This window comes from Diceros bicornis, chromosome 28 (assembly GCF_020826845.1).
Source record: "Diceros bicornis minor isolate mBicDic1 chromosome 28, mDicBic1.mat.cur, whole genome shotgun sequence".
Lineage (NCBI taxonomy): Eukaryota > Metazoa > Chordata > Mammalia > Perissodactyla > Rhinocerotidae > Diceros > Diceros bicornis.
The window spans coordinates 22141651-22158575 of record NC_080767.1 but is presented as its reverse complement, the minus strand read 5'-3'; the positions used below and the strand labels follow the sequence as shown (position 1 = coordinate 22158575).

Sequence of the window (16925 nt, the reverse complement as noted above, 5' to 3'; positions counted from 1 at the left end):
GGAGGGACAGGCGCCATCATCCCTCCTGCCCCTCAGCCTCAGTGCCCTCATCTTCAGAATGAGAGACACCAACCCACCCCATTCCCAGGGCTGTCATGAGGAGCACACACGATGACACGGGCCCCCTCCCCGTAGGACACAGAGCAACACTGAGGCATCGTGGGAGGGAGCAGGCCCACGCAGAGCAGGCAGGGGGCACTGGAGAGCAGAAGCCTGGTGGCGGGTCCTGCTGGCTCCCCCGGCCCCCGTGGGCTCTCCCAAGCTAAGGAGGCCTCCCCTCTCCTCCCCGGGTGCCCCTCCTAGCACAGCAAGAGGGAGGAGACAAGAGAGGACTGGGGCGCTGAGGGCCTCCGGGGTCACCCATGAGGGGCCCAGGGGTCAAACAGGCCAAGAAGGAGGCGGCGCGCCCCTGGGCTCTGCCCGGGGACAGCCCACTCACCTCGGTGCGCCCGCACGTGCGTCTGGAAACAGTTGTAATACTTGTACTTCTTGCCGCAGATCCCACACTCATAGGACCCTGGAGGGCAGCAAAGGAGGGGACCGGTCAGCCAGCACCAACGCCTGCACCCGCGAGCCCCCAGGGCCCATGGCGAGGCCTCCAGGGGCCGCCAACTCTGCGTCAAGGGGTCAGGGCTCGTCCAGCGGGCGGCCTTGATCCTGGCAAGCAAAGCGGCACAAAGACCCTGGAGACGGCACTGGGTCTGGAGGCCTGGGTCTAGCTCCAGGTTTGCATCAACTCTCTGAGCGACCTTGGGCAAGTCACTTCCCATCTCTGGGCCTGAGTTTCCAAACCTGTAAGACGGAGAAGGTAACTTCTTCAGCTACCTCTCATACTTCTTCCTTGAGAGGATGAAAGAGATGAACACAAAGGTGCTCTGAAAGGAACATACTGCAGCCACAAAATGAAATCATCACTTCCATGCATCAGGTTAATTTCTAGCTACCTCTCCTCCTTGCCAGGATGGCACAGAGGTGAGGAGGACAGGCTTCGAAGCAGACACAAGTGGGTCCTTATCTCTGCTCTGCTACTTACAGAGCACGACCTTGATTTCCTTGGACACACTAAGCCTCAGTTTGCTCATCTGTCAAACAGGGCTAAAAGTACCTACCTCATTAGTATAGCAGCCTCCCCTCCCCCAAGAAATGCCCTGCCCTACTAAAGATACGCTGGACAAAGAGAGGAACCCCCGCCGCCTCTGCTAAAGAGCTGTCTTGTTCCCATGCAGAGACCAACATATGAAAACGCCTGCTGCCAGCCCTTTGCCAGGCCCTTCTCCCAGGAGCAGGTAACCTGAAATGGCTACGTTCCCAGTGGGCATTTCAGACAGGTCAAAGGCGGACCCCACCCATGCAGAGGAGGGGCAAAGGCCCACAGTGGAACGGCACGCAGAGCCCATCAGACCCAGCCCGGCAGGGGCACCGGAGCGGAGGCCGTGAGCATTCCTCATGGACCTGAGCCCTCACGCAGGCCTGAAGCCACCGGGCCCAGGTCCCATCCTTGCTAACAGAACGGCCAGGGAGCTTGCACAGATACAGAGGCCCTGGCGCCACTCCAGGCCAAGTGCGCCAGAATGGCTAGGGGCCCAGGAATCTGCCTTTTTCAAAAGGGTCCTCGGGGAATTCTGACGCCCAGCAACCCGGAACAGGAACCACTGGTTTAGAGTAAGACAGACCTGGGCTGGAGGCTCGGCTCCACCATTTACTGGCTGGGCCTCAGTTTCCTCCCTGGAAAAATGTGGATAACGCAAGAGCACTGATGTGAAGATGGAATGAAGCGTGAACAGTGTTCCTCCATGAGCCCGATACCCAGTGACGGCGGCAGCCCCGACTCCTATTCCCCTCCGTCTCTCCTGGAGGCAGAGGCCTGTTTACCAGGCGTTAACTTAAGGTACCAGATTAAGTCAGGAGAGCACCAGGCTTGCAATCTGAACATCAGCTCACCTCTGCCACCCCAGCTGTCTGATCTCGGGCACGTCCCTTAACCTGTCCGAGCCTCAGTTTCCCCACCTGTACAACAGGACTACAACTCCTACGACTCACGACTGAGGGCGGGATAATGAGACACAGCATGCGAGTAGGTGGCACACGGGTGACATCGCCCCCCCCACCACGGTGGCTCACTGAAGAGAACAGCGCCACCCTAACGCCAGCGTGGAATCTGGCACTCTGTTATTTAGCAGTTTTATTTGTGTTACCCTGTCTCACAGGGAAAAATATAAACACGTGGAGGGCAGAGATCAGACTGCATATTTCTTTGTCTTTAGCCCTATGATTGGCACACAGCGGGGGCTCAATAAATTCACGCCGCCCGCCTGTTGTACTCATCTGTCACTGAGTAATAATGACCCTGGCTCCCTCCCTGTGCCTCCGCCCACTCTGCAGTGGTTTCTGCCAATTCCCCTTCAACCCATCGAGAATTTATTGAGCATCTTCAACGGGCCCGGCACTGAGGCCCCGACCGTGAGCAAGACGCAATGCTGCCCTCTGTCTGATGGGAAGCAGACAGGCCACCAGGCAAGGGGATGGTGCTACCAGAGTGACATGCAGGACCTCGTGGGCACAGTGACAGACTCTAACACAGCTGCAGTGAGGGGCTGAAGTGAGAGAAGTGAGCAGGCAGAAGAAGGGAAAGGAAAGGCCTTTCGGGAAGAGGGGGCGAGGTCCTGGAGGTGACAGGAGATGGAGGGGGAGGCACTCCAGGGAAGGCAGAGCCTCTCCCCAGAGGACTGAGGCCACAGCCTGTGAGAGGGAAGACCTGTCCAGACTTGCAGATGAGGTCTCTATGCCCCTCTCTGCTCCTCTCTGCCACGAGACCCAGGCCTCAGTTTCTCCAAATGCACTGAACAACCTAAGGTCTTCTCTCAAATTGTACAATTACTGCAGGCTGATGGACAGAGCCTGCAGACTGGAATGGGTCCCCTCACTCACCCACCCAGTGGACACGGTTTTAAGCAGGCCAGGTCCCTCCTGGCTTTATGGGATTCTCCCCCAGCCCATGGACAGAGCTGCGTGCACATGCAGCCTTGCTCACAGGTCTCAGCCCTCCCGGAGACTCACGGGAAGCATGGCGGTTCGTCAGCCTCATGCCCTCTCTCGGCCCCCAGGGCAAAGTGGGCACCTGCCCGGCTCACCGAGTCTCAAGACCAAGCACTGTGTGCTGGCAGGAGGGACACTGGAGTTCAAGGCCCTACCCGCCCCTCATCTACCCTAGGACCCTGGGCTTCAGGTGCCCTGTCTGCAGAGGAGGCTGGACGGGCAGAGAGATGGGGAGTGGGAGAGTGCAGAGTGTCAGCAAAACTGGGTTCAAATCCCAGCTCACCACATTCTAGCCGGGGGCCCCCAGACAAGTCAGGGAACCACCCGCGCCTCAGGCTTCCTCTCTGTAAAATGGACACACTGAAATGATGCTCACCTCACAGGGGGTTGTGAGCAGTAATACTGTGGGTACTCAGCACAGAGCCTGGTACACAGCAGGCACTCAATAACAGATAGCTGCTGTTAACTCAGCATTTCCCAAAGCTCTTCTTGGGAACCCAACTTCCTGAACGCATCCCGGGAAGGAGAGGGCCAAGGCCAAGTAAGGGGGAGACAGCCTGTCCTGGGGGGCACAATGCATGGGAGTACGCCAGGCTCTGAGCGGGTGGGTCCTGCAACAAAGAAATCCACCTGACTGTTTAACCCAAGGTCTCCCAACGTATTTGGCCATGGAACTCCTTTATCCCCTTGGTCTGTTTCACAGAGTTTCAGCCCACAGGAAATGCTGCCAAAATGGTCCCGATGTGCTGGACTTCCAGATTTCCACAGGCTCTGTCATCTCTCCAGCAGCCACGTCTTCCAGGGTCCCAGGCAGGCTCGGATCTGCTGACACGTGGCAGGGACAAGGTGCAGGGGAGCGGTCCCTCATGTGCCTGCAGATGCTAACTGGCCCTGCTTACTCAGGGGTCTGCAGCTGACAGCTCTGTCCAGCCGTGCTCCGCCTCATGCTGGCCCAATCAGGTCCTCCTGCCCCTTGGCCATCACGTACCAGAAGCATCTTTCAACGCTTGGTCAAACCTCCAGGTCCCTGAATAGCGGCTTCGCACAGATCCACCGTGGGGGCTGCCTTCGGGCGCTTTTCCATCTGAATTACGTAAGGAATGAGAACGAGTCCTTCAAGTTGGGGATGCCTGGGAGGCTGGGAAGGGGGCCAGGTGAGGAGGGGCTCCAGGTCCAGGGTTAGCCAGTCACCGAGCTTCAGGGCCTCGGTCTCCCCATCTGCACACTAAGAGGGGTGGTGTTGTTATCAGCGCATTTCCCCTGGAGGCTGGAATATGGCAGAAAGCAACAGCAACAGGCCCAAATTCCCCTGAAGTTTTGTGTTTTCTCTGTATTCTGACTCATAACATGGATATAACATAAAATTATCCATATGTGGTTATAACATTTCTCCCCAAAATCCTTTCAGCAAAATGGCCCTCCAAGAAGGATGTGCTCCATGCGTGCTATGGCCTTGCGTCCCTCTGACCCTTGGCCACCACGTACCCACGTTGGTGCAGTGGGGTGCTGGAGGGTCTTCAGCTCAGACAGCGCTGTCCTGGGGTCTGACTCCTGCCCAGCACACTTCCTCACTCTGCTGGGTTCCCCAACTACCCTTTTGTCCTGTGTCACTGTCACTCCCTACTAAGTGCCAGGTGCTGTAACTCACTTCACTTGCTCCTCTCCAACATCTCCACATGGGCCTGGCCTCTGACCCCAACGCACAGGTGAGGAAGCGGGAGCGGGGCCCAGATGTAGGGGCTTCTCGCACCCATCAGTTCAGTTATCCCCACCAAGTCCAGCAGCTAAAGATGATTATGATCCCCATTTTTCAGATGAGGGAAGTGAGGATTGGAGGGGCAACACATCAGGCCAGAAGTTGCCCAGATCCTTCCAGACCCAGAGCCCACGTGTGTAACCACCATGCGATTGGCCTCTGGGAAAGCGCCAAGAAGAGATGGTGCCGTTCACATTCACCACTTAACGAGTGCACCCGGGTCTCGTTTCTGTCCTCCATCTTTCCAGAAGACCTCATGTGGTTGGAACAATTCAACACCCACCTCAATGATGAGCTTGAAAGTTCTAGGGGCCAGGTGGTCCGGGCTTGGGCTACCCAGCTAGCAGCTGGCGAGGAACTGGGCTCAAAGCCGGTCTTCAGGGCTCCAGAGCCATTCTCCTGCCACCAGGCCAGGTCACCTACAGATGCCTAGGGAGCCGTGAGTCCCCTTCAGTCGCAGGGCTCCCCCTAATGCTGCAGGGCAGCGGAACCCCTGCCATGTCTGGTACTGCCACAGGACTCCCAAAAGTCCCTTATCAAGAGCCCCAGGAGCGGCTGCTGGGGACGGCTGGCAAGGCACGCCACCACACAGGATCGAGCCTTTTCTTTCCCCATCCTGTTGTCACTAGTGACACCCCAAGAATCCACAGGTGCCAGCGCCTGTCTAGCATAGTCTGTAACCAACTGGCAGAGAGCCTGCTTAGGTGCCTCCCAGAGAGTACTGGACAGGCCAGGTGAGGCCAGGTAAAGCCAGGTGCGTCCCGTTCCGAGGCCATGGAAAAGAGAAGTGGGGAAGACTGAGGCAGAGGAGGCTGTCTCCTGAGGACAAAGAATGTGGATGACAACCCTCAACTCTAGCATTTGCACCCAGCTAGCTCCAGAAAAGCTCAGACCCCTTTCAGCATACACAGAATGCAACAAGGCAGAAGAGCAGGCAAATGAGGGAAGAAAGACACAGGAGGGGACAGAGAGATGGCTCCCGACAACGGGCAGGCCCCTATCTAGCTCAGAGCATCTCAGTAGCTGCTGTTCACAGATCAAATGCTGAGGAGCACCTCTTGGTTCTAAGATGCAGCGGGAGCTGGGTCCCCTGGGTCCCGGTCCCCGGGACCTGGAGAAGTAAGTCATGGATAAGCTGAGGCTCTCTGGGGCCTGGACGCAGACCAAATGTCCTCAGAACCAGGGTCTTCCAAGTGGAGTACAACTTTCCTGGGGATATGTGAGCACAGGCAGTTTTAAGAGAATCAATCACCCAATCATCAACTTCTGAACATATTGTTTCCTAAGATTGATGGGCCAGAGGACATGGTGGGCGGGGAGGCCCCACTCAGCCGGTTCTCCTTCCACCTCTCCGCTCACCTCCACCCTTCTCCCACGTCACAAACAAAAGATGATTCTCTCAGCCACCCCTAATCCCACCACGGTGGCTTCCATGGATGGACATCTCGGGGCTCCAGGCAGAGAGGTGATCTGAGATCCGAAATGTTGCTGCTGGATTTAGAAAGTGAGTGGCTCTCAAGACTGGGAACAACTCCTCTTGCAAATCGGGTGATTTCCAGTTCTTTGCTTTCAACAAAATTGAAGAAAGATCTAATGGAGTTGTCAGCGATGAGACCATTAAAAATGATGTCTGATGATAGACCCCCGTGCGATTTTTGGCATATGGCTTGGAAGGAGTGCAAAGAATTGAGTGACACAGCTAAAACAGAACTCCATCCATCGCCGGCTCCTTATTTGTGTGATCAAGCTTTCTAAGCACTTATACTTATGAAAACTGAAAAATGGGAATGAAATGAATGCTGAGTCTTGGCTCATTCAACAATAAGAAATATTAATTCACGAATACATGAGCCAATTGAGAAAGAAATAAGGCCCCATCCATTTTGCAAAGAGGTGCATTTTCAATAATTTTTTACTTTTACATTTACTATTTATCTAAACCTGTTTTTGGCAAATTGTATGCTAATAACAAACTCAATCTGGAAAAAAAATGTTTTCAATTGTAGAGCTTTATGATCCCAACAAATTTTCCAGAAATTTCTATTTCAATTGACGTACTTCTTGTTGTGGGAGACGAGTGTGAAAGAGTGATCAATAAAAGACTCTCAAGCACAAAAAATATATTACATTAGGATAAAATCGTGTGCGAGAAGTGGACTGGAAATAACAGTTCAAGGGGAAAAAGGGAAGATGTAAAATTTCTGACTGTTAAAGATGAGCTTGTTCATATGTTTTTTAAATGGATGATGGCGGATACTGAACAGCAGTGGGGTCTGGATTCCCTTGGATATATTTAAAAGAGTGCTTCACAGTTTTCTTTCCAAAATTCCACATTTTTTTTTTTTACACCATACTCTGGAAATTATATCCTTTGCAATTATTTAAACTTGGGATAGAAATAGTAGATGTCAACTCACAAATGTGAAAGGGAATATACTTTCTCAAAATTCTTTTAGGAGGTACTGAAAGGCAAAAGGCTGAAGCCATCGGCCTTTTAGGTTCCTATCTCTCCAAAGGGAATCCCAGATACGTCACGTCCGAGACTTCAGCTAACACCACTGTATCTGTTCTGCATTTTTTGGCCCCCCTTAAAAACACTTTCATATTTATTACTTCACTCTGCCCCAACAATCCTACTGCAAGGACAGGCAGACTTTATCATACCCACTGACCGCTGAAGAAAGTACGGCTCAGAGAGGTTAAGAGGCTTGTCCAAGGCCTCACAGCAAGGCAGACCCTTGATCTCTCGGCTTACAGCCCCGGGGCCCTTTCCAGTGCGGACCCTCCAACCGGGACTCCCGCCCCACTTTGGACCTCCAGAGGAAGCGTCATGGGCAGACAAGACGCGCCTGGGAGGGTGGCCAAACCCCTCCTTTCAGAGTGGCTGCAGCAAAGGGCTGAGTGTTGGCTCTGGCAGGCTTGGGCACTAACCACTGCCAGCAACCTATTGAAACAGGAAACTAACTATCAGCTGGCACTACGAAGCAGGACCTGGCACCTTCGCTGCCCCGGTTTGTCACAGACCAAACCCCACGTGGCCACGTCTGAGTGGCTGTCTTGCTTCTTGCAGAGCTGTGGCGACGCCTCCTGGCTGGAGCCCCTTCCTCCTCCGTTCCCTGCCCCTCCTCCCCAGGCAGCCCTGCGTGCATGAAGACACCTCCACCCCTTGGTGCTCAAAGCTCGCTGCCTAGAAACATCCCTGCAGAAGCCAGTCTCCCAGTGGTCCCTGTCTCCCCCTCCCGCACCCCAGCCAGTGACCCTCTGACCACCCACGTCCAGGACAGGAACTCACTTCCTCAAAGGTCTATGTCCGGTTACCAAACAGCTCCCATAATCACCAAGTCCTTCCTTTTACCGAGTGGAAACCACCTCCTGGTGACTTCCTCGTGCTGGCTGGGGCTCAGCCACTCCATCCCCGCCCACCAGAACGCTCTCCGTTGTGGATACTTAGGTTCCATCATCTGCCCGTCACGCCCCCACCAACCCCAGTCTCCCCCTCCATAGGACAAAGGGCTCTTCCACAGGGCTCCTCCCCAACTAAGAGTTAACTAAGAAATAACCTGGTTAGTCCACACCCTTCCTCTGAAGGGGAGCCCAGTGGGATCACTTGCTCCCTCTATGGGGAAGCCCCAAACCCCAGGTGTCCAGGCACCTATGGCTCTCCCTGGGCTCGCTCACGTGTAAGCTCCCCTGGATTAAGGACCATGGTCTCACAGCACAGACAGCACCCAATTCTTGGCAGTACCTTCTGACCACCACGATGGGATCCAGACATCCTTACTTCTTGGAACCGGGAAATGCTCCACGGCCTGGACACCCTGACTGCTGGAAACCCAGCTTGGCTTGTCTTCCCCATCCAGGACAAGGATGGCAAGCAGGTCTCCTCTTTAGATTTTCCAATTCTAGTTGACTGGCAGTGACTTCTTGGTGTTCTGTGTTGAGAAGGATTCTGAGGTGCGCTGTTCCAACAGCGTGCAGTGAACAATCAGCGATGCCTGCCATGAACGTGGAACTGGGGAGCAGCAATGGTGATGCCTTGTGTATAGCATTCCTCAGAGAGGAGCTCCCGAAACCTCAAGTGTGGTTCTGCCCCTCCTCGGGGCTGCTGTGCGGAGTTCTGCACCCAGCTTGTCAGGTGGGGAATGGGTGTCTGTTAACTCATTTCCTCTCACTTCTGGTTTTATCCAACAAGGTCGTCAGGGTCAGTATTACCTCTGCTCTTCTTGCTAAAAAATGGAACTCGGGGTCTTGCCCCCAAACCCCACACCGGCTGCAACGGCAGTGACGCTCTCTCTAAGAGTGAGAGACACCCTTCTGGGCACAAGGAACCTCTGCCATGAGGGCAGGAGCGGCAACCACTGCAAGCTTGGCAGCTGGCCTCCCGGGCACGGACCCCCCTCCCGCCTCGTCCAGCCCGGGAAGCTGCCAAACACCAGCCACAGGTCCACGACCCAGCTCTTCCAGGGGCAGTGCCTCGGATAATGTTTGTGTCATTGGGAACACTGTCTGACGGCCAGTAAAGGGCCAGCAGCGACTTGGGGGTGGAGACGAGGGGGATGATGCTCAGAGGAAAGGCAGCCGGGAGGCTCCCTCACTGCGCGGCCCTGGGTGACGGAACAGGAAGGTTATTCTATTCAGCAACAGAGCCCGGCTCCGAGTCCTGAGCGTGGCGGGGTGAGCGGGCACCCAGGAGGTCCTCGGTGCCACAACACCTTGAGCTTCTCCGCCAAGTGCCCGGGAACACGGTACCTCCCCGACGCCCGGCCACCAGGGCACAGACTCACGCTGTGGCACGAGCTCATTTACAGGGATGGCTCTAACCAGCGTTCCTCCCCAGCCAGGTCCCTGGGAGGGCTTCCCCTCCTTGTTTTACTTCCAGAAGTGGGTGGGAGGGGGGCCCTGAGAGGTGGAGCAGGCCCTCCATGAAGGTCATCTCTCTTCCCTTCTGCAGGCCTTTGTTTGCCCCTCCATAAAATGAGGGGGTCAGGGGTGTCAGATCTATAGCATGTGGAGCCCCACCACCCATGTCCACATCCACAGCAGACATCAATAATCGATCACGTCACCTGTTAGAATTGTTAACACAGAACCCCTACCAGCCGGCTACAGTGGCTGGACTTGGCCCACAAGGTAAAATCTACTCGCCATCTTGAGATTAGATGAGTTCAAAAGGTACACTTCCAACTTTTTTTTTTTTTGCCTTTCTTTCCTGGTGCTGAGGCCAAGCTGGACTGCTCTGAGACTGCCCCGAGACTGCCCCTCGGCAGAAACTACACCCTCAAGGAGGAAAGTCTGCCTGTGGATGGGAGACAAGCCGCCATAACTGGCAGGGAGCAACTTGGTCTGCTCTGGTCCAGGCTCCACAATGGCAGCTCCACCTCTAACTCCTCACTGTGGCTGTTCACCTTTTTCACAGGGGTCTGCCAAAAGCAGGTTACTCAGAAATTTCACAAGATCCTCGAAGTCCCTGGATTCGACGGAGGCCATGCTAGAAGGTTCCCTGTGCAATTCTTGGTTGAGAAAACCAAGGCCCAATTACAACCGGTGACACCTCACCCAGTACCAGTTTTCTTTCCCATCCCATTTTTTCTCTACACCACCCTGGTTTAGACTTGAGAATAAAGCAGAAAATATTACTACTCTTTCTCCTTTAAGAAGTACTTTAGGGGCTGGCCCCATGGTGTAGCGGTTAAGTGCATGCGTCCGCTGCTGGCAGCCTGGGTTTGGATCCCGGGTGTGCACCAACGCACTGCTTGTCAGGCCATGCTGTGGCGATGTCCCACATAAAGTGGAGGAAGATGGGCACGGATGTTAGCTCAGGCCCAGTCTTCCTCAGCAAAAAAGAGGAGGATTGGCATGGATGTTAGCTCAGGGCTGATCTTCCTCACAAACACACACACAAAAAAAGCGAAGTACTTTATACTATTAATACTAGTCCCATTGCTAACAACAGCCAATCATCTACTGAGCACAACGTGGAGTGTTTTGCATCCGCTATCTTATTGAATCCTCACATAACCCCATGAACTTGCAGTTGTGAGGACTGAGGCACAGGGAGGTCACGTAGCTTGCCCAGGTACAACAGTTATTAAGTCACAGAGCCTGGATTCACTCCCAGTCCGAGGAGCCAAGCTCGTTCTCCTTGCACAACACTGTTCCCTTCCACTGCCCCTCTTGATTCCCACACCCACGAGGTGGCCAGGACAGGGGCCACGTCTCACTTAACAGAAAAGGACACTAAGGCAGAAAGAGACCAAGGACTCCGCTGCTGAGCAGGAGTTGCGCTGGAAACCAGCACTGGTGGCCGGTGTGAGGCCTGCAGGCCCTGGGCCCTCACCGCACAGGCAGCCGGCCCAGGAGGACTCCTGGCGGTGCCCGAGCACGGCCCCCCAAGGCTCTCCCTGCGAGTCCATCCCAGGATTCAAATGCAACCTCCCCTCACTGGGCAGCTCCTCATGAAGGGCAGAAACGGCTACTGGCCCAGTGAGCCTTAAAACACACACCCCAAGTGAGCAAGGACACGTCCTCCCCTCGGTTAATTAACACATCCACTAGCGGCCGAGAGTCCCCGGCCTCGGGCAGTGAACACTGATGGAGGGAGGTGACACACAGGCCGTGAAAAGACCCTGCTCTCATTCGGCTCTGGGCTAAGTCACTCACGCTCTTCACCAAATATCTCTGGTCCGCCCGCCTCTGTCACACGGAGGATGGCATCTCCCAGCCTCCTCGAGCGTGGGTGGGGCATGTGACTAGTTCTGGCCAATGACCAAGCAGAACTCACACTTCTCACTTCTGGGTTGCAGCAGGTAATTAACAGCGTGAGTCCCTCCAGAGCATTCTTTCCCTCTGCCACGTGGCTGGCAGCGTTCCATATAACAGCTGCTTTTAGCCGGGGCCCAGAGCGGAGTGGAGCCCCTAACTGACCCACAAGGACATGCAGTGTGACTAAGAAATAAATCTCTGTGGTTGTGAGCTACCGAGATCTCTTTTTACTTTTAGGATCTTTTGTTACTGCAAGATAACCTAGCCCCATCCTGACAGTCACAGCACTGATGTCAACACTGCTTTCTAGAAACCAGTACTCGCTAGGTATGGTGGGGTAGGTATAGGGAGCATAGAGTCATAGATCTGACAAGTCTTGGAGCTCCAATCCCTAAGGGCTCCCAATCTTGCGGCAGAGACAGGCACGGACAAGGCCGCTCTAACATAAAGTAGATAAAGGGAAGTGCTCCAGGGAGAGGCAGGGCAGAAACAGACCACTTCTGACCAGAAGAGATCAAGGAAGGCTTCCGGGAGGAGGTGGCACTAGAGTCGGCCTTGAGGTATGGCTGTATTTGGGCATGTGGAACTGGGGAAAGGCATTCCAGGGAGAGGGAACAGCATGAGCAAAGGGTAGGGTATGGTGCAGAAGAGCAGACCGTGCTGGAATGAAGGTCTGGGAAGATCAGAAATAAGAAATAGGGCTAGAGGGCGCAGGTCATGGACGATCTTGATGCTATGGCCTTGACCTAGACACAGTGAGGAGGCCCAAGTTAACAAGCAGAGAGCAACGTGGTCAGTGGCTCTGCCAAGGCCCCTGGCAGCCCGAGCGGAGAGCAGGTTGGGGCAGAGAGACCCAAAGGCACGGCTGTTAACAGGATGCTCCAACGACCCAGGGGGGCTGACGGGGCCACAGCCAGCAGAGGAACAGCTGGGAAAGGGAGCAGGAAGCTGACTCCCGGTGCATGGGAAGAGAATGCAGCAGGACTTGAGTCGAAACTTGGGGAAACAGACACAGGGGGACCCGCCCACGAAGCCCTGGGTGACACACACACGGCATGCCCCGAGGAGGTGAGCCGAGCTGGACCAGGAAGGACGGGCAGAGGGGAGGGAGGTGGCAGCACTTCTAAGAGCACCCTGAGCCCTGGAAACAGGAGGACGGTGCAGATGAAACCGGAAACTGGGACCAGACTACGCAAGCCCTCCCTGCCAGGCTGAGGCACGTGGACTTGACTTTACAGACCTGGGGCTGCAAACTTGCGGCCCACGGAGTGACTCTGACCCTCAGATGTTTTGTTTGGCAGATTTCAGAAGCTGAATTAGTCGCCAGCATTTAAAGCCAAAGAATCCACATCTAAATTCTCATTTCTGGCATGCGGTGTGCCCAGAGATCTGGCCACGCTGAGCTCGTCTCCCCACCTAGTTACCATCAGCAGCAGCTGAGGAGCGACCCCCCTCCGTGTGGGAGGCCTGGGCTCTCCAGCTGGACACGGTCCCCACCACCTGCCCGTCTGGCTCATCTCTGCTTATGCTAAATATATGTGTCTGTTGGGCCTTGCGTTTGGGAACCCGGCAGGAGTGCAGGCAGCCCCCGAGGGGTATCCCCTGGCTCACGCTGGAAAGAAAGGAGTGAGACGACTTCTAAGAAGCTGGTTTCCAGGAGCTCCTCGGAGCCTGGCACAGACCACAAAAGGCAGGGGGAGGCGCCAGTGTGTCACGAATCCCCTCCTGGCTGGGCATCCGCTCTGAGCAGGACCTGCATTGAGAGCTGCCCCCAGTCAAGCTGAGGAGGAAGAAATGCAGACAGCGATTTAGGATACTGAGCGATACGGGCCGTGCTCCACCCATGGGGCCTGGGAGCCCAAGGCGTGAGGGATTTCCTGGGCCTGCAGAAAGTTCCAGACGTTTGACTTGAACGTAGTCTTAAAGGATGGGTAGGGTTTTGCTATGTCAGGTGGAAAGAGAAGAGCTCCAGGCTAGAGCTGTGCAAGCAGAGGCGAGTGTAAGAACCTAGGTCTTTCCCTGAGGGCAGAGGGTAGCCCCCAAAGGCTCTCAGCCAGAGAGGGGCAGCGATCCCAGGCTGCTTGGCCCACGTTCCCACCCTGCTCCCGGCCCCGACCCTCGAGGACGGGCACTCACCGAGGGTCTGCTGGTTGCGGACGCCGCCGATCACCACGCAGATCTCGGCAGGCACGTCGCCGGTGCCGTCCTGGCCGGCTGCCTTCTTCTCCCCCTTGGCCTCGCCCTGCCAGATCACCTCCTGGATGCAGTCGTCGGGCAGCTCTGTCTTCACCTTCACCTCCGTCATTGTCCCCTGCTCGGCACTCAGCGAGGCCTCGGCGGGCACGGGCTCTGGCCCCTCCACCTTGGTGCTCTTCTGGCTGCGCTTCAAGCGCTCCCTGGGAAAGAAGAGAGGCTGCTCAGGGTGGACCCCATGCCTGCCTCCAGACCTACCCGGGAACCTACCAGCCTTGGGTAGTTCCAAGATATTTAGCTACAGATTCACCTCTCACATGAACCTCACCCTAAAGCCCACGACGTTCCAACCCACCCCCCATGGCTACCACCGAGGGTCCTCCAGGGAACCCTGGGGCTCCACGGAACACAGTTTGAAAACCACTGCACTAGCATGGCTCTAACTCCACCCATTTTACAGATGGGGAAGCTGGGGTCTAAAGAGGTCTACATACGCCCAGTAACTCTTGTAACTAGAGTTACAAGAGCCCTACAAGGACGGCTCCAACTGGTTGCTATCAGTTCTCAAGCTTCCATGTGCACAGAGATCAGCTGGGAATCTTGGTAAAATGCAGATGCCGGTTCAGCAGGTCTGGGGTTCGGCCTGAGATTCCGCATTTCTAACAGGCGCCCAGTCGAGGTGGGCACTGCTGGCCCTCAGTCCGCACTCGGAGCAGCAAGGGTTTAAGTGGCTTGATGTGCGCCAAGAGGCCGGTGCTGTTCCCCTCGCTCCTTGGCAGAAGGGCCAGGGGCCTCACCCAGCTCTTCCCCTCCTGTTTCACAGAAGCCGACACTGCGAGCCACAGGCTCACGCGGCTGAGATGTCATGGAGCCAACACGTGGCCCCCAACACTGGCCTCTAGGCGGCTCTTCAAACGTCAGGAAGCATCCTCAAGGCAATGAGCTCCAGACTGAGTGGGCAGGGCACACGTGACTTTATGAGGCGGACGCTGCGGCAGAGGTGACGTGCCCAGGGCCACACACGAGATCAGTGGCTGGCCAGGCTGTTCTCCTCTCAACGTGGTCCTCTGTGTTATCATGAGGGCCCCTCATCCTTCTGGCAGGGGGATCGCCATCCTGACTCCTGTCTCTGGGGCGGGGAAGCCGACATGTGCACAAACCTGGCATGTTCCAGGTCCTGGGGATGCCGCCCTGGCCATGGCCAGCCCCCCCGACTGCTCCAGAGAAGCATCTGGACTGTGAACTTCAAGGCCCAGACTGCAGGCACACTCAGGCAAGGCCTGCCAGCACACCAACCGGACCTCAGGGGAGGCCCTGGCTGGAAGGCAGGGACCTGGCTTCTGGTCCTGGACCTGCGGGGGGCTTGCTGTGTGACTTTGTGTGAGACCCTTGTCCTCTCTGGGCTCCAGCAGCTCCGTCACAAGAGCGTGAGTTTTATCAGGGCTGCTGTCTGCCCCAGCGCTCAGCTTTCTCCCAGGTTGGAGAATTGAGCAGAGAGAGAGAGGGAAGGCCCCAGCTAACAAGGAGGGGCCAGAGAAAGGCCAGTGGGGAGGCTGTGGACTGACCTGTGTCCTCCCCCAACTCACATGGTCAAGTCCTGATCCCTAATGGGACTGTAGCTGGAGACTGGGTCTGCAGGCGGTAATCAGGGACACATAAGGTCATAAGGGTGGGGCCCTAATCTGATGGGACTGGGGCCTTAGGAGAAGAGGAAGAGGGATCTCTCTCTCCCCACCATGTGAGGACACACAGAAAAGGCAGCTGTCTGCAAGCCAAGAAGAGGGTCCTCACCAAAACCCAACCACACTGGCACTCTGACCTCAGACCTCCAGCCTCCAGAACTGTGAGAAAATAAATTTCTGTAGTTGAAGGCACCCAGCCTATGGTATTTTGTTATGGCAGCCCGAGCTGCCCAAGCTAACTAAAACTCAGGACTCCGAGGGATAGCAGAGGAGTGAGAAGAACAGCTAGGAGCAAGGGCTGTGCAGTCAGCTACTTCCTTGCTGTGTGACTTGAGCCAGGCTACCTAACCTCTTAGCCTCAGTTTTCCCACCTGCAAAATGGAGCTAAAAGGGTTGTCATGTGGATTTCAATCAACTAACACATGAAAAGCGCCTGGCCTGTACCAGCTCTCAAGACATTATTATGAATAATGACAAACCGTTAGAGCATCTTCAGCACCCAGTGGGCCCCATGACACCTCCTCCTAGTGTGTCTGCCATGTCAGGGCCACCGTCTGTCACTGTCTGAGCTTTCGCCCTTCTCCACAACGGGAAAAGTTAAAACTGGCTGATTCAATTGCCTCAGCATTCATTTCTTTTATTTATTTAAGAAACACTTAGAGTTTCCTATGTGCCGGGCACTGTTCTGACACACTCACTCCTCTTATCCTCATTAACAACACTGTGGGGGAAGCCCTGGTATTATCCCCATTTTACAGATGAGCAAACTGAGGCACTGAGAGGTTAAATAACTTATCCAAAGTCACACGGGTGGTAAGAAGTGGAACTAAGATTTGATGCAGGCGTCCTGGCTCTTAGCCGCCATGCACCCAGACGGGGACAGAAGCTCTCAGAGAGAAGCCCCGCCATCCGCGCCCGTAGCAGCTTCTCCTGACCTTCAGCATCCAGAACAGGGTCAAAACCAAGATGCCAGTGGGTGAGCAGGAAGACGGGAGGCTGCCAGGCTTTTCTGGCTGCTGCTGGCTCCACAGGGGACACCCTGAGCTCGAGCCCCCTGCTGAGGTCCAGCACGCCCTGGGAGGGGAGCATGTCTATCCCGTCCCTGCAAAAACACCTCAAGTTCAGTGAGGCCCCTGGAGCACAGCCAGGACCAGCAGGTCTGAGAAGTCTCAAGGGGACAGCTATTGCTCTGGGGAGGGAGGACATTCTTGCCAGGCAGCCCGCCACAGACGGGGATGTGCCGGCGGTGGGGAGCACCCTGGCACCGAGGCACGGGAGCAGAGGCCGGCTGACAGCCCCACAGGAAGAGGATGTGATGAAGTGAGATGGAAAGGTCTTGATGTCGGATCATCCCAGGGCCACATCTCAGAACTGCCACTCTCCAGCTGTGGGTTCCTGCGTAAGCAACTTCACCCCTCCAAGCTTCAGTCTTCACACCCATACAATGGGGATAAACACAGCACCTACTCCACAGCGCTGTGATACAGAGACAATAA

At 55.6% G+C, this 16925-nt stretch overlaps 1 protein-coding gene across 11 annotated transcripts in view; it reads right to left on the bottom strand.

Moving 5' to 3' along the window:
• The window catches only part of ZNF618 (zinc finger protein 618), a 182497-nt gene that overhangs the window by 53494 nt on the left and 112078 nt on the right, over positions 1-16925 (bottom strand). For 10 of the 11 annotated variants that reach the window (XM_058523845.1, XM_058523847.1, XM_058523846.1 and 7 more), the window contains exons 3-4: positions 13691-13950; positions 440-517 (exon numbers count right to left, since the gene is read on the bottom strand). In XM_058523845.1, the coding sequence (XP_058379828.1) occupies positions 440-517; positions 13691-13950 (338 nt within the window). Of the gene's footprint in view, positions 1-439; positions 518-4024; positions 4121-13690; positions 13951-16925 lie in introns of all 11 variants that reach the window. The other variant, XM_058523856.1, reaches the window with a different exon arrangement.